The sequence below is a fragment of the Filicampus tigris genome, chromosome 11, assembly GCF_054856515.1.
Source record: "Filicampus tigris isolate MCC_2025a chromosome 11, RoL_Ftig_1.0, whole genome shotgun sequence".
NCBI classification, from domain to species: domain Eukaryota; kingdom Metazoa; phylum Chordata; class Actinopteri; order Syngnathiformes; family Syngnathidae; genus Filicampus; species Filicampus tigris.
In genome coordinates this window covers 2,787,348-2,812,329 of record NC_141227.1, presented here as the reverse complement: position 1 = coordinate 2,812,329, position 24,982 = coordinate 2,787,348, and the positions used below count along the sequence as shown (strand labels likewise).

General features: G+C 39.8%; 1 protein-coding gene and 1 long non-coding RNA gene across 5 annotated transcripts in view; one reads left to right on the top strand and one right to left on the bottom strand.

Moving 5' to 3' along the window:
• Positions 1 to 24,982, bottom strand: part of LOC147139420 (uncharacterized) — a 37,333-nt gene that overhangs the window by 2,281 nt on the left and 10,070 nt on the right. The window contains exons 2-7 of the mRNA XM_086046085.1: positions 21,884 to 22,521; positions 14,065 to 14,226; positions 10,673 to 10,817; positions 4,387 to 4,511; positions 3,544 to 3,665; positions 2,145 to 2,249 (exon numbers count right to left, since the gene is read on the bottom strand). Coding sequence (XP_085902211.1) covers positions 2,153 to 2,249; positions 3,544 to 3,665; positions 4,387 to 4,511; positions 10,673 to 10,817; positions 14,065 to 14,226; positions 21,884 to 22,521 — 1,289 coding nt within the window. The 3' untranslated portion in view covers positions 2,145 to 2,152. The remainder of the gene's footprint in view (positions 1 to 2,144; positions 2,250 to 3,543; positions 3,666 to 4,386; positions 4,512 to 10,672; positions 10,818 to 14,064; positions 14,227 to 21,883; positions 22,522 to 24,982) is intronic.
• LOC147139421 (uncharacterized) lies at positions 98 to 16,275 on the top strand. 4 transcript variants are annotated; one of them, XR_015088811.1, is made up of 6 exons: positions 98 to 229; positions 983 to 1,052; positions 5,680 to 5,902; positions 14,108 to 14,229; positions 15,887 to 15,938; positions 16,035 to 16,275. It is a non-coding gene; the product is annotated as an uncharacterized LOC147139421 (long non-coding RNA). The 4 variants fall into 4 exon arrangements; XR_015088813.1 differs by lacking the exon at positions 5,680 to 5,902; XR_015088810.1 differs by lacking the exon at positions 983 to 1,052 and having other exon boundaries at positions 108 to 229.

Below are 24,982 nucleotides of genomic sequence, written 5' to 3'. Positions count from 1 at the left end.
CGAACATACATTGCTGGTTCTTAAACAGTGATAGCACATTACAGCGCTCCTAATGGAGACTCTCAATACTACACATGACAGGTCCTAGGTCAGATAAAGCGTCAATTCAGAACAAGCCACAATCACTCCACCTGTCATGTAAGTACTTCTCTATGGCTGCGCAAAATGACAGAAGACTGCTTGAATCAGTCAGAAGCAGCCAGAAATATCCAGAGAAAAAATAAATTTGGTGAGTCACACTCCTCTTTTACATTTCAGATTTCTTACACCCGTTTTTTAATGAAAAGAGCCAAATTGTGGTTTCATATGAGGTGACATATCATCGCTGTCCTGTGAAAAACACTATCCAGTTTTTTCATTTTTTCTTATTTTTACATGAGTGTGGTTTCAGCATTAACATGAAAAATAGGGAAAAAAATCCCAAATTCATACATCATGCTCACACCACCGTGGCACCGTGCACCTGTCCCTTATTTAGGAGTGAGAAAGTTGGCAACCGTAGTTGCGCATGCAATCGTATCCATTATCTGGGCGCGCCGAGTAATCTGCTTAACAAAACTGCAAGAAGTTCCTTTTACGCGTTATGGGAGGCGCAGTGTTTAATTCAGGACATGCAATTTTTTAAGAATATGTTCTATACAGGCCCACTAGTTGAAACAAGGCATTCTGATAAATATTGCGTTTGTGGAATAAGAGTTAATTTACCCATTTTTAGCCATCTCAGGGGGCGGACATTTTAGTACTTTCTGTCGATTGAAAATGACATCACAGTTGCTCAGGGCTCAGTTAACGACCAATTACGGCTTTCCTGTTTTCTGAAGCTGAGCCGTGATTGGTCGTTACCTGAACCCTGAGCAGTTGTTTCAACTAGTGGGCCTGCATAGAAGATATTCTTTAAAAAATATATTTGGGTTGACTTCCTCTGTAAATAGCATTTCTGAAAGGCAAGTTCAAATATTCATGTGACCTAACTTGTATTTAGCAAGCAGTTTTGAAGCTTCTGAGGGCTGACTTGCAGCCAGTCACAAGGAGGAGTCAAGCCAATATCACCAGTAAGAAAACGCCTTTCAACTATGCATTTCCCCATTTCCATGCATCTGTCATTTCAGCGCACTGTGACAACTCATTTTAACTCACACGATGGGCCTGTATACTTAATACTGTAAAGTACACATACAGAACTTGTCCACTTGGGGTCGCCATCCTCACATGACATGGTGTTACTTACGTTCATGTTGATAAATGCCCGTTAAGTGCACGTTAATACTGCTGTGTTGAATCACTCAGTTAATAATACAATAAATAAATAAAAATAAAAATAATACTGTAATGGTGAAAACTTTCTATTAACGCTAAGTGTGAAACCTTTTAAATATGGTGGTCTCAACCACCTTTTACACCTGTCATCAACAGCGGACGCAACTGTGAGAGTCACCACGATGTCTGCTTTTTAGAATCTTAGCTCCATTTGCCTAACAAATTGTACGGCTTGGTATTTTGGCCATTTAAACCTCATTGAGTTTTGTAGGTCTTGCTATACAAACTTGCTTCCACGGTGCACTTTTTCCAGGCAAAAGGGGCTCCGTGGCCAGATCATTAAGTTAACCTAGCATTAGCTATGGAACAGTTAAAATCACTGATGTGATTGTGATATAAATCTGACATGCATGCAGCATTTCAAACTAGCAACAATGGAACTTATTTATTTTATTTGACTGAGTTAGTTTGTAATAAATATGTTAATAATGAATATTTAGGTTGAAAAGTTTTTAAAAATACAGTAATTTCCGTGGCATTTATAGGTACACATTTAGCGCAGATGATGCTTCTACAGACATATCAACTCTATGACACTGGAGAGTTAAGTTGACAGCAGTTTGCATCATCGTCATCATCATCATCTTCATCTTCCAAACCGCTTATCCTGTACAGGATAACCCTAATACTAAATCTAACCCTAACCCTAGTGCTGCCTATCCCAGCTGACTACGGGCGAAAGGCAGAACTGAACTGGTCGCCGGACAGTCGCAGGGCACACACGCACACAGACACCGTCACTGAGCGGGAACCGATCCCACGCTGCCCGCACAAAACTCAGGCGTGTGAACCACTACACCATCAGTGACTCCAGCAGTTTGCAATACCTCATTATTCATTGGAGCCAAGGGATTTGCAGTTTGTTGGTGTGTCCCAAGACAATCATGGAGTTCCTGTTTCTATCATCAGGTTCCCTTCGTCCCACATCAGGCCTGTAAAAATCCAAGCAATCATAAAGTGAAATTCTCAGCTCAAACAGAAATCATTATCATCCATAACCTAACCCAACGTGGCCCGCAACAAAAATGAGTTTGATACCCCCAACCGTTCTGCACAAAAGCACAGACAGTGTTGTCATCTTTGTGATTTTTTTTCTTCATAGTATTTAGCAACCTCTTCAATCGTTCTAGCTACTACTTTTCAGAAAAGCATCAAGAAACTTTGTTGCTAAAGAAAAGACAACAGGAGTGGAATCATTTTCACTTTGTTTTCCACATGAAAAGAAAGAAGCTCGGTCGGAGGCGACTTTCAAAAAGCTATCAAATGTGCGTAGAGAGACTGCACAGAAAAGGATGATGCCATCAGGTGACCTTTTCACCTACAACAGCCTTTTGAGTATTGGGAAAACGTAGGGAACAACTACATTGGTTGTAATGGTGCCATGGTGAGTTTGATATTTTTTTGTCAAAATGTCTACATCAAAGGGCTCTATTTTTCATGGAGATCTTAATGCTGCATGGAATAATTCTGCAAAGATGTGGGTATCCTGATGTTGGTTAATTTTGCAGTCTTGCGCAGGCAGGCGTATCAGAAAGAGGCTGGTTATACCGTTGTGGGAGTGGTCACAGCCAACCTCAATCACGGCCAAAGTGGCTGCTCTCATTTTCTTTAAAAATAGCACACTAGTAGTGCACTAGAGTCTCGACATGGCAGAAGCACATCCACAACGTGCATTTACATTAAATCAGTTTCAAGCACTAAACACTAATTCGATTAAATTACTTTAACTGGACTAATTCTCTACTGAATTTAAAAAAAAAAAGAAAAAAAAAAAAAAACTTCTTCAAAGTGCTATAGCATGTTAGCCGGAGTGGTGCACAAGTCCTAACTAGCTGATGACTGCTACCACTACATAAGGTATTTTCATATTTAGATTGTGACATTTTTTTCCTCAAGTTCTGTAAGTCAATTACATTCACAAGTTCCAGGAAAACTTCATGCGTTATGATTTATAGCCAGCCTCAGATTCAAAATTCATTTCAATGAATAATTAATTCTTGGTGTTTATGCACTCATTCCCTATTAAATGAGCAAACAGGACAATGTAGCAGTCAGGGGCAGAGCTACCGGGTGGCAAAGGGAGTCTTTTAAATTCTTTTAAGTGAACTGAATCATTTGAATCAGTTCATCAAAAAGAACAGTTCCAAAGATTCTTTCACCCAACCAAGCCACAGTAAACACAAATGTTCCTACATACCAATAACAGTACAAGAAGGTGAGGCTCACCTGTAGAGTTGTGGACAGGACATCTTCAGTGAGGTGGTGGTTGATCCCAGTTTGCTCTTATTTCTCATATTAGATTTCTTCACCAGGTCCTTGACTCTGCCCCATGTGTCATAATCACCTATCTGATGCATAGGAGCAAAACATTACATGCAAAATTATAAATGAAAACAATGACAATTTTGCGGGCCAATTTACAGTACCTAAAACCTGTTTCGATTATTTTTACTTCAATGTATACGGAGAGCATGATAAAACCATGCAATTCTTTCTTTTGATTGCCTTATTTAGTTTCAGCTTTATGGGAGGAAAAGAGTACCCGGAGAAAACCCACTCAGGTATTACTATTATTATTATTATTTTTGATACATTCATTATATAAGGACCCTTTTGAAGCACATTTGTTCATTTAAACTCACTACAGTGAAAATGGTTGGCACGAACCTCACTATAATACAGTAGAACGCATTCCCTCAAAAAAGCACACAGTATATGATTTATTATTATGAAAGAAAAATACTAAACTAAATATTACCCTGTAACACTGGTACATATTAAAATCTAAATGCCAATACTTCCAAAAAACATATTTTCAAACAGGCTTTTTAAACTCAGACCACATTCCAAAACTCTTGCACTGAAACAACAACAACGAAACAAAGGTGAAATTCTACAGTCCTCTTTTGCATTAAAAGCTTACTATTCTGTGGAAAACCACACATTGTTCTATCAACAGTTGAACAAGCACAGACATTTTGATCACTCAAATCCTACCAGCCTCCAAATTATAATAATACTTATTACTGACATTGCTGCAGGGGCCTTCAACATGTGCACATAACTCACCGGCCGATGAGGGATGGAAAGCTCTTCGGTGCTTTCACGGAGGAAGATATCTCCCTCGTTATAACTCATTCGGTTGAGACTTCTTTTGCACAGAGGGATTGGTGTCAAACTGTCACAACTCATGTCTGGAAGCAGAGAAGATTCAAGACGGTTTTACAATTTTCTGATATCTGTTCTGATATCTTCGTACACAACAAGTTTTAAATTACCCGTTTTATCTTACTATAAATGAAAATGTTTTATAATATGGGTCTTCTTGGAATAAAAAGTATGATGACATGCTTGTATGAAGTTTATTATCATCAAGTATAGTGGACTCCTGCATACTACCGTACACACCTATTCACATTTTTTTTTTCAATATTTTTTTAAAATATATGTTTTAATTATATCAATTTTATGTGGGAACTTTTTTTTTTATTGGTGGTATATCCCTACTAATTCAGCAATCTTTGGGAGGAAGATTAATGTAAATGAAATGGCATCTATTATTTGCAGATGTTCGCGATTCAAAGGCCAACCCGATCTCTGTATTTTAACAAATCAAAATAGTACACTACACAATTGTTTTGTGATGTTACATGTTTTCTTTTGATAAATCTATTGACCAAATCCAAATAAAAATGTTTCCTCTACTATAGTTTTAAGATGGAATATGATCTATGTCTTGAAGCACCAAACTACTGTCTTCTTTTTCTCATTTCCTTCGTTACTTAACATTTTAATGAAGAATGAACAGAAACCAGTCAATCAATGGTGCATCTACAAATTGGGTAAACTTCACTTGACACAAGCCAAACCAAATGAGCACCCAACATTTGTGGTCGTCTCTTTTGGTACGGGACATAGTTTCTGTTCCTTGTCACAAAAAATATAGTACTTTTGCTGCACATACAGGTAGAACTTCTTTCCTTCTTGTTAGAGTCATTCAACTTCGGTCATTTTAAGAGCCAAAACAAACTTCACGGAAAGGAGTGATAAATGACTACGGTACTCTGCCATTTGTATACTCCTCATCCAGAGGGTTCATTGAAAACAATCTCCTAAGGATTTAAGTATAGCTACAGTCTCTGCTAAGCATGACACACAAATGAAACCTCTCAGATTAATTAATTGATAGTGTAGCAAAATGAAGTAGCTTGTTGAACTACTTGAAGCTTACACATTTTGATATACAGTACATACTGTATATACTGTATATGTGTAATGTGGGCTTTTCAGTGTTATTCCCTCCTTTTACTAACAACACATTCCTTGTTTGTGGAGCTAAATTGCGAATTTCCTGCCTTTCAGAGGAGGAACCGAGACATTCCACAGGCCATGGGACAGTGTATGTTCCTGTCATGTGTAGGATGCCAGGAATTCTGCCTCATGCCCTTGCCTTCATTTCCCTGAAGGACCACCAAGATGTCAGCCTTTATCCACAAAGGCAGTGAAAACACTGAAGTGAAATTTTGGGATGATTACTGCATTCCCACATGACTAATATCAACTGGAGCTGGTGTCTGATGACAAGGTAAACATGGTAACTCAAAAGCATGAGGGGTTGATTTTGGGTCAGCGTTTGCAAAATGAAATGCTGTCTTATGCCATACGCATTAGATCCATTACAGAAAGGCGTCAACACGGAAATTAAAATAATATGGTCATATTTGAAAGGTTATCAAGTGGCAGAAATGTATTAAGTGGCAAGTCCTTTATGATCCGAACGTTCTAGTGAGGTTTTAGAATTCTCCAGTCCACTCAGTTGAAACTCACATTCTTTTTCTGCATGCTTAAACATGAGGAAAAAGAACATGCAGTCCAAATGTATTTTTGAGCATGTGAATTTATATGGGGACCTAACCCTACCCTCTGACACAAAAAATCGAAATTACTTTTTTTAGTTGGACCTTTGTTCATTTTTGCCCAAATTAAATTGTTGAAGCTATTCGGTGGCTGGTATTCAATCAATCAATATTTTTCAAAACTCTTTTTTTTTACTTGTCATTACAGCTTTCAGCACATCATTCCTTCAAACCTTATTTTTTCTTTATTCAGTGCTGATACAAAACAGCAACAATATTAAAACCTTACTGAGATGATGTGTGGAAATTACACAAGTTTTTAAAAAATTACAATACTTCCGGTTTATTTTTATAATCAGAGGCTGAAAGTTGAAAAGTGGCCGGATTCTCTCAGTCTATGACACCCTCTTGACGCATGCAAGATGCTGTACTAATTGCCTCGGCCGTCTAACGCTAATATTAAACCCACAAGCTAGCAAAATGAGTAAAAAAACAGACCACGCACAATGCCAGCTCTGCACAATATGCGGCGAGCGGCTCTTGATTTAGCTTTGTGGTGACTATGTATTTTCATGCACTTTATTTGTTCAGTGAATCCTTATACAGTATTGTCGCATTTCAGGAGGACACTGCTAATATATTTAGATAAAAATGCGGTCTCATTTCATTGTTATAGCTACAAAATAGCAGAGCTCGGCATTCCATCCTGGGGTGAAACGGTACGTCCCTCCGTCCCGGATGGACGCCCATTTTTGGGACGGAGGACGGGGAACGACAAGTTTTAAAAAAGGGACGGACTAAGCAAGGGCGGAGGTGGATTTTAGTCCGTCCCACTAATCGCCCCTCGTGTGTGACGTTTTCGTGAGGCGGCCAAATTTCATCTCAACCTACTCGGTGAAATGGACAAACGACAAAAATTCCCTCCATACACGCCACTAGTTACCCAACTGCGCGTACTTACTTGCACTGGGAACGCCCCGGTGGGAACGCTGTGCACTGCACACGTTCCATCACACAGGTCATTCTTGCCCTCTTTCTTCAGTCTTTAAAATATTTTTTTCTGTTTCGTGTACAGGCTCTTTAACTGAGAGCTCAGCTCTGCTCACTGTGTAGGACAGCTTTGTCAAACCGTTAACCCATGAGTGGGTGGATAAGGTAAGCGGATTTGAATAGTAAATTAGCCAGCTAATGAGCTTTAATTAAGCCTCTGCCATTAGCATCTCTCCCGCGGCATCATGCACGGATGTTTTTGGTTTTTTTTCGGGTGGGGGCGGACGTAACCCACCCAGCAAAAATTGGCTGAAAAGACGTAGAAAAGACGTCACTTGTGTCCGTTCAAAAAACGTCCCAACTTGGTTGAAAAGTGAAAGGTGAAAAGATGTCATTTTCATGTCGTTGAAAAGACGTCCTTTTACAATCTCAATTTGGTTGAAAAGTGAAAGGTGAAAAGACGTCATTTTCATGTAGTTGAAAAGACGTCTTTAAAAAGACATCCTTTTACAATCTAAATTTGGTTGAAAAGTGAAAAACAGAGCTTGGGCAGTCCGTCCCAGGGACGGACCGGACACATATGGGGGAAAAAAAATGGCTCGATTAAGTAAGGGCAGAAGTGGATTTTAGTCTGGCCCACTAATCGGCCCTCATGCATGCGACATGGTCACGAGGCAGCCAATCTCAACCTACTCAGTGATATGCGTATGTTAACATGGCAGGGAGGTCATTGTTTGTTGTGCTCAGTCATGGTTTCATAAAGTAAATGGTAAATGGTAAATGGTCTATCACTTGTATAGTAGATTGCATGTGTTTAGAATTGTGACAAATTCATACAATTTTGTGTCATGGTACTTTTTAAATATGAATTGAATGTATAAAACACCAACGTCAGTCTGCAACGTCAGTGTGTCAGTGACAATCACTCTGATTGGCTGCCAGCCAGGAAGTCCATCCCCATTCAAATTGGTGCGCGGGAGTGACATGTATTTTAAATATCTTTAATAAATGTCAATTACGATTGCAAAGAAAAATTACATTTTCGAGACGATAGTTTGTTAACATCATGCAGCATTAAAGCAATACAACTTTATTTATATAGCGCATTTCACAACAGCTGCAACTGTAACAAAGAACTTTATATGTTATAAAAAACAATAATACAACAACAAAGACGGCTAAACACATCCCAAATCTAAACGACTATTTTCTGGGCTAAATTTGGACCACATTGGACGTGCTAAACACAACACAATTATCACCAACTATTTTTGGACTAAATTTGGACCACATTGGACGGGCTATAACACAACCCAGTTTTCAATGACTATTTTTGGACTAAATTTGGACCACATTGGATGGGCTAAACACAACACAATTATCAACAACTATTTTTGGACTAATTTGGACCACATTGGACGGGCTATAACACAACCCAGTTTTCAATGACTATTTTTGGACTAAATTTGGACATGTTTGCATGACAACAAACACAGCCCAATTTTCAACGACTATTTCTGGTCTAAATCAAGTCTAAGACGGACCGACCAGATTCAGCCCAAAATCCAACGTCCAGAAGACGTCTGGTGCTGGGTGGGAAGGATGGAACCGCTTTAAAGGGAAGAGGGACAATATCGGAGGACAATGATTTTTATGAATAAGGACAGAGGGACGAGAACGGAAGGGTACCCAGGTCGCGAACGGAGGACGGACCGGCAAAAAAGGGTCAAAATACCCCAGTTTTTGTGTTGCTCGTATCATTCATGCACTTTATATTTGCTTTTCGGTGTCTGTTGCATTTTTAAGACTGACCATTTTAAAGCATTGTTACCTTTTTTATGGTGTTGATGCTTCTATTAAACTAAAGGTACATAAGATTACACAGTGGATTGACGTTTGTTGTTGTAGCATTTTATGAATCAGCCGAACATTGACAATGGATCATCAAAGAAAGCAAGACATTTTCAACACTCAGAATTGGTGTGTAATTTGTAAAAATATCACACATACATAGGGACGTTTATTTTTTTGAATATTTTTGAAAAAAATATCAAATTGTGTGCCCCGCGACTGGCTGGCGACCAGTTCGGGGTGTAGTCTGCCTTCGCCCATTGACGGCTGGGATAGGCTCCAGCAACTCCCCGCGACCCTGTATAGGATAAGCGGTTTGGAAGATGACATGACATGACATATCAAATTGACCAAATTCTGCCATTTGAGATATCGACCCACACCAGTGATGTACAAGGGCCAGTGCTAGTCCTGGCAGGGCCGCTGGCCGGCAGTTTGGTTGGCAAAACTTCGGCCGATTGGGATTTTTTTTTTTTTTATTCTATTTTTTTTAATAAAATAAAAAAACCAAGTTGGATGAAAAAGTCTTTCACTGTTATTTAATAGTAAATGACTATACAATTAAGTTACACATACATAATTAACTGATTCAGTAATTAACTAACCTGATATGAAATGATCACTAAACAGGCGATAACCGCCACTACGAGAAGGATCCCACTTCTCCGTCTTTTTTATAGCTGCTATCCATTTACTACGGCTTGGTTCTTGTTTTGGTAGCCTGTAGAATGCTCGTCCCTACTTTTGTCCCCTCTTTCTGGCATTGTTTACGTTTGGCACAGTGGATTGCAGGATGTATGACGTCAATGTCAGGAGCTCTATTTGGCTCGCGGCCACCACCCCAAAAGGCTTTATGTAGAACCCTGCAATGGTTAATGCCTTGTAATGTTTGGTCAGCAATAATTGACTGCCACATTGATGACTCACCACGCACCAGGAGCAAGTGGCACTCAAACCTCTTGCTCAAGGTTACTTAACTTTGACATGGTCACATTGAAGCTGAGGATTGAGCTCACAACGTTTGGATTGCGAAAACATTGTGGTATAATTGTCAGGTGTAATTATTGTAATTTGTGCACCACGTTTTGTCATTGACTGTATAATGCACAATATATGAATGGTTGAAATTATATTCCCTTTACACGGCAATAAAACAACTCTGTTACATAGCTCCATTAAATTAGAAATGTGCTTCTTACAGCAGCACTGGGCAAAAAATCGACCTTAATAAAAAAATTTCACAACTCTTTTGATGAAACATTGACTTACAAGTACAGTAGTTGAATGGGACTTCATGCCCTGAGGGGGTCTGTATTGTTTTTACTGGCACAAAGCAACTTTGAGGAGGATGGGATCAACCCTGGCACACAACAAAATACAAATGTCCTGAATTGCTTTACGGCATACTCACTTCCTCCTTTCGCTATAAGGACGGCTCAGAATTTCACAACACTACGCGCTGGCACGCATGGAAAATGTGGTTGATTTTTGTCAAAACACTACCGCTTTTGTTCACATGGCGCCGTCATAATCAATAAAAACTAACATATGACACAGCCTTGCTTTAAGAGCTCAAAATTGAAATGTGCTTAACTGACATTAAAATGTTGAGACATTTTTCATTCTTTCAAAAATATGAATGAAAATGTATTACTTACTACTCTGGGGTGACATGAGTGGGTGCCGGGAGACTTCTGGGATAGTGGACAGATCAGAAAGTGTTCCACTGCGTGACAAAACGTGGCCTATGTTCTCAAAGGCCAGTGTGGCTGCACCACAGCTGCAATGGTGTTGAAAGAAGTCCTGTGATTATATATAAGGGAGAAAATACAACCAGAATGTTATTCCATCCTTATACTGTATACCGTGTATATATGACTTCCTGAAACCTTGTCTGGAGAAAGCATTTTGTTTTTATGCTTTCGTTTTTTTACTGGGTAGAAGTGTCCAAGAATCCATGTCTAACCAGACTTTTTTATGGCTTTCAAGGTCTGATACTTGAATATTCAACCCATTAAAGGTTTATGGAAAAGCGTGAGTACTGCTAAGGCATGTCCAACAACAGTCAGGGGATAGTCAGCTGTTAGTTCTCTGAAGGGCACCGAAGCTGCTTTCACACTGGCTTCCAGGTAAATTGGTGCATCCGAGGCATAGCATTAGAGCTGTCCCATTTGGACAGAATCTCTATCCGTGCAATGTGCATGTTCACATAATCGATGCAGCTCGGCGCAAAGACACAATTGGATGTATGTTCACAGTTATGTCAGTGTATTTCTGTTTCATTGTGACACTAAAGAAGTCCATTGCCTGTTTAATTTCAAATATCTCTGCTTGCTTAAGAGTTGAGTTTCACCCCGAGTACTGTGGCAACAAGGTTCAGATGGGCCTCCTGAAGATCAACAGCTGTATTGCATAACCACGAGATATTTGAGTTCTTCATTATCAGGGGTGGGAGGATGTTCCCAGTGGAGGGTGGGTAGGTGACGACATGCTTCTGCCATTTCTCATGTTATAGTTGTTATTGTTAAACCTCTCTGTATTCAGTCCAACCAAACACATTTCCAGATGTGAGCACCGTAATTTTAATCTAACACAGGTTCTACATACAAACATGGCGAAAATCATATTAGTGAAATAATGCTCTTCATTTTTAATAAAATGTCAAAGGAATGTGCCATTTACTTCAGGTATTGAAAGGGGAACCAAAGAGAGGCTATCATAAGCGTTATGATCTGTGTTCTATTACCTTTTACATTTGCTTTTGCATCGTGTTTTCATCTGTATTGGGTTTGTTATCTGGAGTTTGCTTTTTCCCGTGTCCCTAATGCACATTTCCTGTCTACCAGTTATGTCGTGGACTATACGCACACAGGACTTGCACATTCTGTGTCAGTTGTTGTATTAACGTCCGGTCCTCTTAGAAACACACGATGTTCTATTTGAGTGCAAAAAATCCTGATTTTCCTGCGAGCGCAAGCCTTGATGCACTTGTTTGAGAATTTGGTTAACCTCTCTGCGCCATACTGGATGTTCTGACATACCAACAGTGTTTCCTTTCACGTCTGGCGCCGGCAGTATCATGCAATTTTGGTGAATTTGATCCAGGTGGTTGTCATATATTTCATTAACATATGAAACGGTGTGCATCGAGTGAAGAAATCAATTAATTAAACACATTATTATTATTATTATTATTATTATTATTATCTTTATTATATATTTTAAAAATTATCCCACTGGTTACAGTGCAGCTATGGAAGCCATTCCACCTGGGGAGTCTGCTTGCTTATAAATGTACTTTGTGCGCTTTGAAGTCCTGCATGGACTCCAGCAAATTTGTTTCCTTCTGCCATGTCAAGGACTGTTAACCTTTTGCATGCCGATTTTACCATTTCTTTATGGCGGCGAATCAAGTTGGCTGTGTTCAGTTCTCTTAAATGCAAGGTTCCTAGATCCTTGCTCCAGGGAAAAGTGACCTGGAAGTTGTTCTAATGCCATAATATGAAGGACCATTTTAATTCTCTTAAACAAGGCGCAGGATCAGGTATCGAGGGGTTAAAATCGAGAAACCACTGATGTATCGGCTGCGAAATTCATTTAGCTCCTTGGCAGTGAGGCATTGAAATGGGCGTGAACCATTTGCATCGTAAACAGAGCAGGACTAAATAAATAGGTACTTATCAATCAAGCGTATGAATTCCGTAATTCCGACACTGTGTACATCTTTACAAGTAATTACAAATCTGCACTGCGAGTGAGGGGTGGTCGACGTTGTGTGGTAATGGGCTGGGAAAACAATGGGCTCTGTATATACTATATATATATATATATATATATATATATATATATATATATATATATATAATTTTTTTTTCATTGTACATGTTACAATGAGAGCAGCACAGTGACCTACTGGTTAGCACATCAGCCTCACAATAGAGAGGTCTGCCTGCGTGGCTTTTCTTCGGGTACTCCGGTTTCCTCCCACTTTCCAAAAACATGCATGATGGGTTAATTGAACAGCCCCCCTCCTTCCCCCTGGACGACATTTGAACAGATATAGTGACTCACAGCGCTGGCTGGTCCCTCGCTCAAATCTGTCCCCCAAGCAACAACAAATCACTATTTTCCTCGCCGTAGCCATCGAAGCCTCCCTGTGAAAAAATAGACTGATGACGGACTACTGACAAATGGCGGACTAAATAAAGGGGCTTCCGTCTGTCTTCTTACAGAATCGACAGAATGCTTCATGTTTTTTTGTTTGTTAGTATGTCTATTTTTAAATTTTTCGCATCATTCATCAATCGTCCCCAAAACGGGTGTCCGTCAGTGACGGACCAGTCCGCCACATATAGGCGGAGAGTCCAGCTCTGGTGGTCAAACACATGTGCTGGGCGATTCCTCTGTTCCGATGTCGTTGCTACAGCAACCTGTCAGGTCAATAATGTGGCCTAGTCTGAACAGTGCCAGATCCCATTTGGACACTTGCTAAAAACAGTGTGGACAGTCAGCTCTATAAATCAAACTTGAGGAGGAATCTGGTTAGAATCAGATATGCCTGCAGTCTGAACACAGCCATAGACTGGTCACTCTAAAAACAGTTGGGTTAAAAATAAACACAATTTGGGGTCAAAAAAAGGACCGATCCATTACTTGGGTCAATTTGACCAAACCTTCTGGGCTGTTTTCTGCAAAAACAACCAAAAAAATTGGTAGTTTTGTACAAAACAACCCCCAAAACTGAGCTGTTTTGTACAAAGCAACACAAAAAGGTGGGTCAAATTGACCCAATTTGTGAACTGGTCCAGGTTTAACCCAAAATTGTGTTATTTTTAACCCAACTGTTTTTAGCGTGAAGATACGATGGATTTTTAATGAGGTGACAATCACTTATTAATTACAATTGTTGCAATAGATGCACTGTATTTGCTCTAATTTGCATTCTAAGTTTAAAAATAAGTCATAATCAGGCTTTGTGATTTAAATGGTGTTTGCTTGGTTGTTTTAATCTGAAGCGTTTCTTACAAGAAAATCAATAAAATTGAAGGACCTCTTTAGTCTTTGCCATCCTGTCATCCTTCTGCATGCGACAGATCTGCTTCTGAAGACGAAGGTTGTTCTCCTGCAGCTGGCCAATTTTCTCGATGAGCTGGCAGATGTGCTCCAAGTACCCAAGTCCTGACCCCAATGGACTGGATCTCGATTCCTGTGTCTGGTGAGCATAGCATAATGTGAAAGATAAAGAATTAGACTTGCTAAGACCGATCTCACTTGCAAATTTTATCTAAATTGTAAATTCAGGGGCAATTCTGAAATATTTTGAGGCCGGAGTTCCCACTGGCAAAAATGAGGAGACAGAGACACTTGCACAGCAACCACAGACATGTTCCTGGGGTCTCTTCAAATTCTAATTTTTGTCTAGCAAATGTCCTTTCGTATCCTATCCAAATGAGATGACCCGGAAGTATTTGGAAGATAGGACCATTCTATTTGTACAAATGCTTAGGAATTGTGTCTGGATGCGATCTTTAAAATCCATTTAGCAAACGTTACTCCTGAACAGGGCTGTAGTCAAGTTCACTTTTATCAAGTCCAAGTGAAGTTCGATTGACAAAGGTCCGAATCCAAGTAAAGTTTGAGTCACTAAGGTCCGAGTCCAAGTCAAGTCAGAGTCCACAAGGTCCAAGTCCAAGTAAAAGTCCAGATGAGATCAAGAGTAAAACTTATGACAGAAAAGGGTTAACCCTTCTTAGATTGCACAGAGAGCTAAACATAACAATAATTATCTCTTTTTGTGGTGCCTTTGCTAGTGTCAAACAAAGTTCAATTATGTGGTGCTGCATATGTCCGAAATTGTCTTCTTACAGAATCGACAGATTGCTTCATGTTTTTTTTGTTTGTTTTTAAGACAACGTGGCTAATGCCAGTTAGTGACAGTTGGTGAATTAATACCGCATTTTATAACTCCGCTGAAGGCTGACATGACTGAAAGAAAACCGTGTGTACTTTGGCGCTTGCGCTTAGGTTAACCAATCAAATGGTTACTTTGACCATCTGAAAAACTTGATTTCAAGTTTTTTTTGAAGGAGCATGTTAATTTCAGGACCAAAAATATAGTTGTACTCAGTTGAGTCAAAAAAAAATTTTCGCGAGTCCAATATCTGTGTCTGAGACAAGTCCGAAACAACCAAAAATTGTGTCTAGTCCGGACTTAGATGCGAGTGCTACAGCACTGCTCTAGACCAACCTTTTACGGAAGGAGATTACCCACAATTCCTTACGGCGGCAACATTTAAAACAACAGGAAACCGACCTAGTTGACAGACTAGACGAAGACGCTTGAATTTCACGCTCAAGACTTTGTAATGTTTAAAAAAAAACATTCACTGAAGAAACAGTAATAAAACGTTCTTTTTGTCACAAGTGGATAGTCACTGAGGCCAACAAATATATGTTCAAAGCAAAAGTAAAGGTGTGTTTCCACACAAACAGAAATAACAATTATAAACACCTTTCCATAATTTATTAGAGAATGGGCGATTCCAAAACCAATGAAACACATTATCAGGCATATAAAAACTCCACACAGGAAGAACCTCTGTACATCATCAGTGATCCTTTCACAAAAACAATTACTATCTCTATCTTTTTCATTTTATCCATCCATCCATCCATTATCTGTACCGCTTATCCTCACAAGGGTCGCGGGGCGTGCTGGAGCCTATCATTTTATTTCATTTTAGTATTAAGATAATTTGCAGGTAAAGTCCACAAGCTAGAGACTCAACGTCAGCGATACTCAACGTCGCGCGATGACGTCAGTCAGAAAAAGCCGAGTCGAATTAATTTGAAACAGTGCTTTCTTTTCTCAGGTTGGAAGCACCTTTTCATCTCTTCTTGACCTGATGATGTCAGCCAACAAAGGTGTATGTGCGTTTTTGCATAATTTTACTTTTGTAAACACTATAAATGCTGTGAATAACATGTATACCAATGACAATACTATTTTCTCTTTATTAGAAATGCCTCAATTGGAAATCCCACCAAATCCTGTGGCTGAGGAAGAGCCTCCGTTTGCTGACCCTGCCAATTCGCCTTCATTTCTGACTGACAGAATTCGGACACAGCTGGTTTGTGGAGGAGCAAGTGAGGTACCTGCTGACTTTGCTTGCTGTCAAACTAACAGTAACAAAACAGTCGTGAAATGAAAGAAATGTTCCATTTTATATTTCAAATGATGTGGCATGATATCTTTTGAAGTAAAGGCAATGTTAAAAATTCAAATTCTTTTGTAAGCTTTTGTAAATCATCAATGGAGGGGGGGCGCCATATAAAATCTCGCCCAGGGTGCCACATTGGTCACAGGAGCGCCATTAACCACTAAAAAATTGAGCCAAATCCAGTCCTATAAGTTCCCCAACAAAAGCAGGATATGAACTTCGCTTGGGGGTCTGCGCTGTCCCCCTTTGACGTTCCTTTCCCATGACGCTGACACTGACAATCCTCTCAAGCTACTGGAAACTAAAATGGAAACTCTGTGCAAACAATATGCCAGCAGTTATAACAGGCTTGGCGACTGACATCATGCATTTCCTGCTACGGACAATCGCACATACGCATGAGGTCACACACAGCCGTATGGTAGAACAAAGTGTCAATAATAATGCAGTGGAATATAGGTTTTCATCTTTTAATACATATTCATCTATTCTCAGAATTACAGGTAACCTACTGTGTAAGAATCATTGTCCTTTACTAGAACATGTCAAGTTTGTTTGTGACAAATTAGTGGCACTGTAAATGGTGGTAGGTGTGTGCTGACACCCATTTAACATGAGTTTGAACATGATTGGATAATTCTGAACACAGCCACATACCCTCTTATTAGAGGTTGTACACACTTGCTTGGATCACATTATCTTAGTTGTTTATTTTTATTTCCCCTCTCAATGTTTTTTACCCGCTAATTTAGTTAGTACAGGTTATACAGTAGGTCCCATTTTGGTGTTAAAGTTTTATTTCTTTTGACGTCGTTCTCACAAAACACACAACACAAAACCCTAGCAGCCTCACCTCCTACACTCTAATAACACTTGGGTCAAAAAGCACCTAATTTGGGTCAATAACAGACCGATCCACTAATTGGGTCAATGTGACCTACCTTCTTGGTTTTTTTGCACAAAAACAGTACATTTTTGGGGGGTTGTTTTGTAATAAATGATACATTTTTGGGTCATTTTCTGCAAAAACAACTGAGAAAGTTGGGTTAAATTGACCCAAGTAGTGGATCGGTCCATTTTTGACAGCAATTGGGTTATTTTTAACCCAACTGTTTTTAGAGTATACAACACACTTACAGATTATTTTGCTTGCCAGCTGTTTTTCATTGAAACTTCTTCAAGAATGAATGTTATTAAGATACCTATAAATGTGGCCATTGTGAATGATTAAAAAATATATGTCTTTGCCTTTTAAATCACAATGTATTTAAGATTCTAAATTTGCACAAAATTTTGTTTCTACATGCTTTGTCTTTAAGCGGAAGTCAACCAAAAAATGTTTTTTTTTCAAGAATATGTTCTATGGAGGCACAGTAGTTGAAACACTGCATTATGTTTGATATTGTGTTTGTGGAATATGAGTTAAGCAGCAAAATCCAAATCTTTTTAGCCATCTCAGGGGGCAGCCATTTTGTCACTTCTGTCAACTGAAATGACATCACAGTTGCTCGGGGCTTAGGTAACGACCAATCGCGGATGACCTGTTTTCTGAAGTTGAGCCGTGGTTGGTCGTTACTTGAGCCCTGAGTATTTGTGATGTCATTTTCAGTTGACAGAAGTGACAAAATGGCTGCCCACTGAGATGGCTAAAAAGAGGTGGATTTTGTTGCTTAACTCATATTCTACAAAAGCAATATTAATCAGAATGCAGTGTTTCAAGTAGTGATCCTGCTGGGAACATATTCTTGGAAAAAAATGTTTAGGTTGATTTTGTCTTTAAGTAACACACGAGCATACTGACTGCTGTGTTTTGTGTGTACTTGTTTGGTGCCAGCATTGTCCCAAGGAACTATGTTGAAGTGAGTTGAAGAGCTTCCTGTAGAGCTTTGCTGCCATCTTTTGGGCATTTATGGGCAAATAAACCATTTCAGTGTGTAACTGTTGGGAAAGCCTGGGGACCAACATAGCCTGATTTGTCCTTACCATTAATTTGATCAAAGTGGACAATAGAGCCTATTTTGTCAAACTCCCTTGTACATGTTCCGTCAAAAAGGCACATTATTGGAGGATCAATGCTTTTGCCACAAACATTCCTTTATGATGAATTTTCAATCTTTCTGGCCTCAACTACAGAGTCCTATTCATGAAGAAGGAACTACCATACATTATTAATGTACAACCGTGATGACAAGTGATGGCCGCAGTGGGGGTTGCCAGGCCACCGTATTGCCTGTCATCAATTACAACACACAGTGTTCCAAATTATTAGCCTTAAACTGTGTTCCAGATTAGAGGGCATATGCTATTTTCATTCATTTTCCTAGTCAATTTGATTCAAAAGTCAATAAAATATCTATCATTCCTATACAGGTGATTTTACAAGTAGCAAGGGGTGGCAGCTTCCACCTTTACCAAATGCCTTGACCCCCAGTCTTCATAGTGCATACAAAGTTATGTTTCAAATTTACTCCCACTCCGACCCCCCTCCTTTCAATAAGAAATGGTAGTGTCCTATCGGCACACCAATTGAGGAAACAGTTAAAAGCATTTCAACTTGACCATCCCCGGCGGACCACAGACAGTCAGGTAAGCTATATTATATTTGTGGTTGCTCTAGTCTGTGTTTAATATGTTCAAATCATCTGTCAAGTGTGACAACTTTTGAAAAGTAGTTCGCAGTAGTATTTTTTGATAATTGGATGTTTCTTGAAGCGCAGCGCTCGCTACCCATTTTATATCCAGGCGTTGTGCCTGGCTATACTAAATGACATTTTGAAAACAATACATTGTAACATCTTCCAAGGTTTATGGGAAACATTATGACAGTAAACTCACGTTTATTTACAACAAAGCACACACATATGAACGTTGTGACACGCCACGACATGGGGTTGTCCCGATCCAATATTGATATCGGATATTGGCCCGATATCAGCCCCCCAAAAATGTGTACTGGATTATATCGGTCTACATCCGACATTGGCATTCATGTACAAGTAGTCCATTCCATCCCATTCGGGTCCACCATATAGTGAATGTAAAAAAAAAAAAAAAAAATCTGAATGTCCTTTTATTTATTTTGTATAAAAAAAAAATTCAAGTGCAGTACATGTTCACGTTTGAGGTTGATGTAACCCAAATCTTAATATCTCAATAAAGGGTTCATATATTCTCATATCTACTATGGCTGACTATTGTTCTTTGTTTAATCAGGTCTCTTCTCACATTTCATAAAAAAATTAATAAAAACATGTATCATTCCTGCTGATATCAGATCGGTAACGGACAGTACTGTAGGCTGCAATATCTGTATCATCAGAAGTGAAAATGTTGTGGACACACCTACCGAGACATGAATGCTGCAAGTGCTCGCTCATTGTCTATCTCGCACTCGCTCTCTCTTCCGCTCATTGGCTCACTTGCAATTCAATTTATTGCTTTTAAATTATACATACAAGTGAATAGTGAAGCAAGCAAAACGTTTTGGACAAATAATGATTACATTAACAAAAGTTAAACGAAAACCAAAACAAGTGGTTATTTTAGTTTTCTATAGTACAGTTCTTTTTCCTATTTGTACTCATTTGATTTCACTGTCTTCTGCATTAAAAAAATACGAGATAGCGGAGAAGAGTGAAATATCTTTACATGTATAAGTGGATACATTCATAATATTCATATTGCAAGTGTACATAGTGTACACAGTAGTTCAATTTCAAAACGCACTCAACATTTGCAGATAAAAATATTCTGACCATTGTTTATCAACATGTCAAGAATGCTGGTACAAGCTGCAAAGTTTATTAGTAATTTGATTAGTTTATTACTAATCTGTACATACCTTAAACAATTCATGTTGTAAGATTATGATGGTTAAATAAGAACAGCCGCTTGCTGGAGCGATATTCTGCGATTAGTCGACTAATCGAAACTACCATCGGTGATTAGTCGACAAGCAAAATAATTGTTTATGGCAGACTTAGTTGAGAATTGTGAGAGGGTGCAAGTGAAAGTTTAGTCGGACTCGCCGACGGACGGCCGTTTAAAAGTAGAGGCGGACCGGCCTATAGATGGGTACTATTTTTTCCCCCCAAGAAGAATGACGGATGATGGACGACAGAAGGGTACCCTCGCTGCTGACGGATGACGGACGCTCGATTTTTGGTATAATTCCCAGCTCTGGAGAATAGCTTGTAGGTATGCAGAAAAATCAGCAGTCTCCTGGTGTAGATGAATAGGTGCTGCATGACAAGAAGGCTCATAACAGTGGTGCACTCTTACACGAGCACACACACTGTGCTGTACTTCCTTTGAGACAGCTGCCCTGACTTCATAAGGTCTTTGATCTTTCCATACAAGTGAAATATATCAGTATATCAGTATAGTGTATTTTTCAGCTCTTATGCATTTTTCCAGCTAAACTAATTAATTACAACCAATCAAGCCATGCATGTAAAATTTAAAAAGCCTTTCTTTAATTTTTGAGCGTTGTTGCCCTCTTTGTTGGATGTCCACAGAGCACTGTTCCAGATGCAAATATATGGAAATAAAAGCTGAGGATCACTTGTCTCAAATTCATCTTTTCATGCCAAACCCAAATGATTTCAGTCTACAGCAAAAATAGAGAGATTGGCTTCACTGTTCCAATACTTTCGGAGGCAAATGTATTTCTGGCACACAACTCACACAATTAGCACATGTTGTTTTTCCACACACAGAAGCACTTTTTTGGAAGAGTCAGACCAGAGCTGGGCATTCCACCAAGCCGACAGACCGGTACGTCTATCCACCTATGATGGACGCCCATTTTGCAGGTGATAAAGGATAAACCGCAAATTTAAAAAAAGGCGGACAACGCATAAGCGGAAGTGGACTTTTGCCCGTCTACGTAATTGTCTATAACCTGACATTGATGATTATTGTTTCGTTTGATGCTGGTAGGTTTGCTGCCTGATTCGTGTATTTTACATTTCGATCAGCTAATGGGTCCTAATAGCGTGCCGCGTGATGTCACATCGAGCGGGTCACAACATCGACCGTAGACAAGCATAGATGCTCGCTCGCAGACGGCTCCTGTTAGTGCTGCTTGTATTCTGCCCGTTTATCTCAAAGAAACATGTCGAGTACCGGTAAACACTGCTACTATGAAACTTGCAGAATCAACTCCAGACACTATGACCGTCCACATATGAAAGATGTAGTATTCTTTATTCGTTTATCGAAGCCAAAAATTCTGAGGGATAAATTCGAATGATGGGTCAACTTGTGCGGACGTCCAAAAGACCACTTTAACCCTTTTACCTTCATATGTAGTAAATATTTCGTTGGGGGCCATATGGTGTTACGGATGACAATCCGTCCGATCCCTTGCCGGCCACTAGTACTAGCCATTTCGATCATTTTCTGTCTTTTTTGATTGACGTTTGGCCTTCCTCCTCCTGCCTGACATCACTGAATAACGAGGAAAAATGAAAAGCTGTTTTGTACTACTGAAAAAAAAAATCCCATACAGTACCAGCTCTCCAAAACAGTGCACAAAATGTCGGATAAACTCAGGGCGGAAGGCTATCCTGGCTGTAGGCGGAAGGCGACAAACAGACCGCAAATGTTTCGTAAAATGCCCAGCTCTGTGTCAGACAGTGAACTCACCTCACTGAGTATGCAGCATTTGTCCATGTACTTGACAAAGTTGTCACAGGTGCCACTCCCCTGCTTTTCGATCATGTCCTCATCACCCTCAGAGTTTACTGGCGGTGTACTACACTGATCCATTCCCAGATCCTCACAAATGTGTAGTTTAGTTCTTGAGGCGGAAGAGCTGATCTCAACCTCGGGCTGTGAAATGTCAGAGGTCTGTTTATGTCTTGTTTGCGCATCGGAATGTATTGACGGGTCCGAGTTTAAATTAGACGAGTCGCAGGATGACTCACGACTGTGGACAGCAAAGTTCTGGTCAGAGCCTGTCGGAGTAGATGGAGAATTACCACTTGACAACTCCACTCCAGAGTCCTCTGACTCAAACTTGTACAACCTTGTCAGCTGAGAACTGGCGAAAATGCCTGACAGGTAGTCTGCACTGGTGTAGGGTTGATGCTGTCCTGACTTGTCATCAGGGTGGAAATCCACCAAAGAGTCTTCGGAGTGTCGTGAGCTCTCGTGTTCAGAAGCTGGGGAGAGGGTGGAAGGGAAGTTGTCCGCCTCTGAAAGTCTGTCATTGAAGTTGTCGAATAGCTTCATTTTTGTCAGCACAACTGCACTGTCCAGTACTGCGTCTCGGGCTACTTTGCCTGCAAAGAAGGAGTAAAGAATAAAATGTTTATTAAAAACGCAAGAACTGAAAATGTCTCTTTTGATAACGGCATAATGTAGTTCTCCATTTAGTTATGAATACACACAGGAAATTAAGTGAATGTCAAAGTTAGTTACACATGTAGAGACTAGGGCTGAGGGGAGGACAAAGTACAAAATCAGGGCCAACTTGAACAACTCTTCCCACCCTCTCTACGACAAGCTGTGGCATTCCAACCGGGAGCATAACTGACTGTTTGAGGCACTCCTTTGGGTTCACCGCCATCAAACATTACAATAACATTGTGGGCTACAATGTACCACTGCCATATAGTTCAGGGTACATATTTATATTATATTTATTTATATTTATTATATTTTTCTTTCACCATACCATTACACTGTGATACTATGTTGCAGATGATGTTTATGGATCTTTGTGCCATTGTTGTAGGCTGATTTCCATGCTGCTATTTTTCACATTTGCTTCATGTAGTTAGTTAGTTAGTTAGTTAGTTAGTTGGATACAGCATCATGTCAGTTCAGCAAGTAAGAAATTGCAATGACTAAAAGACTCTCTCCAAATAGCTGGAAATGCAATTCTGCTTATGGCAAAGTATTTTGTGTGTGAAAAGAATGTTGATGTATACTTTTTTTGTGGGGCAGCCGCACCACTCTGTTTACCTTAGAAATGTATAAATCTGACTCTAATGTCAGTGCCTCACCAGGCCTGAACCTCACCACACGTCAATGACTTCAACAACAGGGCAGATTGTGAGACTTCCTACAGGGCGAATTTGAGAGCTGGCCAAGACAAATATGAGATTAAAAGTTCTTTGAAGTGGTAAATCTTTTATCCTCTCTGAAGGGAACTTTGGAGGAGGGAGACTTGAAGAGAAATGGACCACATAAGCCTCCTTTACACAGCCTTTTAGAGACTGACTGTTTTGCTAGTATAAAATGTGGGCTACCAAGACAGATTGGAAGTGAGGCACGGCGGGTGCAGTGGAAGCACAACACTAGCTGGGAATGCTCAGCTTTGTTCTGTGAATACTATACTGTACAAAACCATCCATTTCCACCCAGTAATGGAGTTCTGTTTAATTCGGTATTTTGTACGCTAATGTTTTGCCATGGGCGGCACGGTGACGACTGGTTAGCACGTCCGTCTCACAGTGCAGAGATTGTGGGTTCGAATCCGGCCCCGGCCTCCCTGTGTGGAGTTTGCATGTTATCCCCGTGCCTGCGTAGGTTTTCTCCGGGTACTCCGGTTTCCTCCCACATTCCAAAAACATGCATGGTAAGTTGATTGGACACTCTAAATTGCCCCTAGGTGTGATTGTGAGTGCGGTTGTTTGTTTGTCTCTGTGTGTGCCCTGCGATTGACTGGCAACCAATTCAGGGTGTCCCCTGCCTACTGCCCGAAGACAGCTGGGATAGGCTCCAGCACACACGCGACCCTTGTGAGGATAAGTGGTATAGATAATGGATGGATGTTTTGCCATTTTTACAAGGGAAATCATTAACACATTACATAAATTCATGTTTCTGATTTTAACACCATCACATGTTGTTGACTGTGATACTGAAGCCACTCTACTTCGAGCCATCCATCCATTTTCTGTACCCCTTCTTGTGCTCTTTAGGGTTGCTGGTGAGTAGCAGCCTATTCATACTATTCGTCTATATAGTTGATGAAATGAAAACACTCTGCGGCAGAAAGGCGTTCCAGTTCAATATTGTAAACAGTTCTGTACCAAGTTAAACTGAACCGTGTCACGTGGTGGAATGAGCACAATGGGGAGGGTGTTATTGTTCAACAGAGCTGAATAAACATCTGTGTAAAAATGATAACTAGCATGGAAGGCAGAAAGACATGACATCAGTTTACACAACATGGTTGTGGTTGCTGCTGTTTAAGTGGAGAAATATACAGTTGATTAGATAAGTACAAGTCAATACTTTCACTAGTAACAGTGTCTCTGTGTGATGTCTTTGTTCATAATATTAGTGGCTGTGGATCTGCCTGTGAATAAATCTGCTAAAATGTCCAAATGCTGAAAACCCAGCATCAGCAGAATTCCCCCAAAACAGCTTGTTTTGATTTCCAACCTAATCCCTCAGCAAAACAGCCACATATCTACATTTCCTCCAAATATGCCACTGTTCTGATAACCTTATTGTCCAATAGCCGTCACGCTGCCAAAACACTGATAGTGTTGTGTTTTTACCATATCAGTTTCCAAAGGCTCGCTTCCTATTTTCAACTGTTGTTTTTCACCTCTGTTGAACTCAAACATGAATAAGTATGATTTTTTTAGGGCTTGTGTATTATCCCTTTTATCTAGAACTGAAGAATCACATTTTAAAATTCCTCATTAGAAATAAACACAAACTTAAATGTGTACTATTTAGACTATACAGTAGTTTGTTATAGTAGAAGACAAAACACCTAAACCT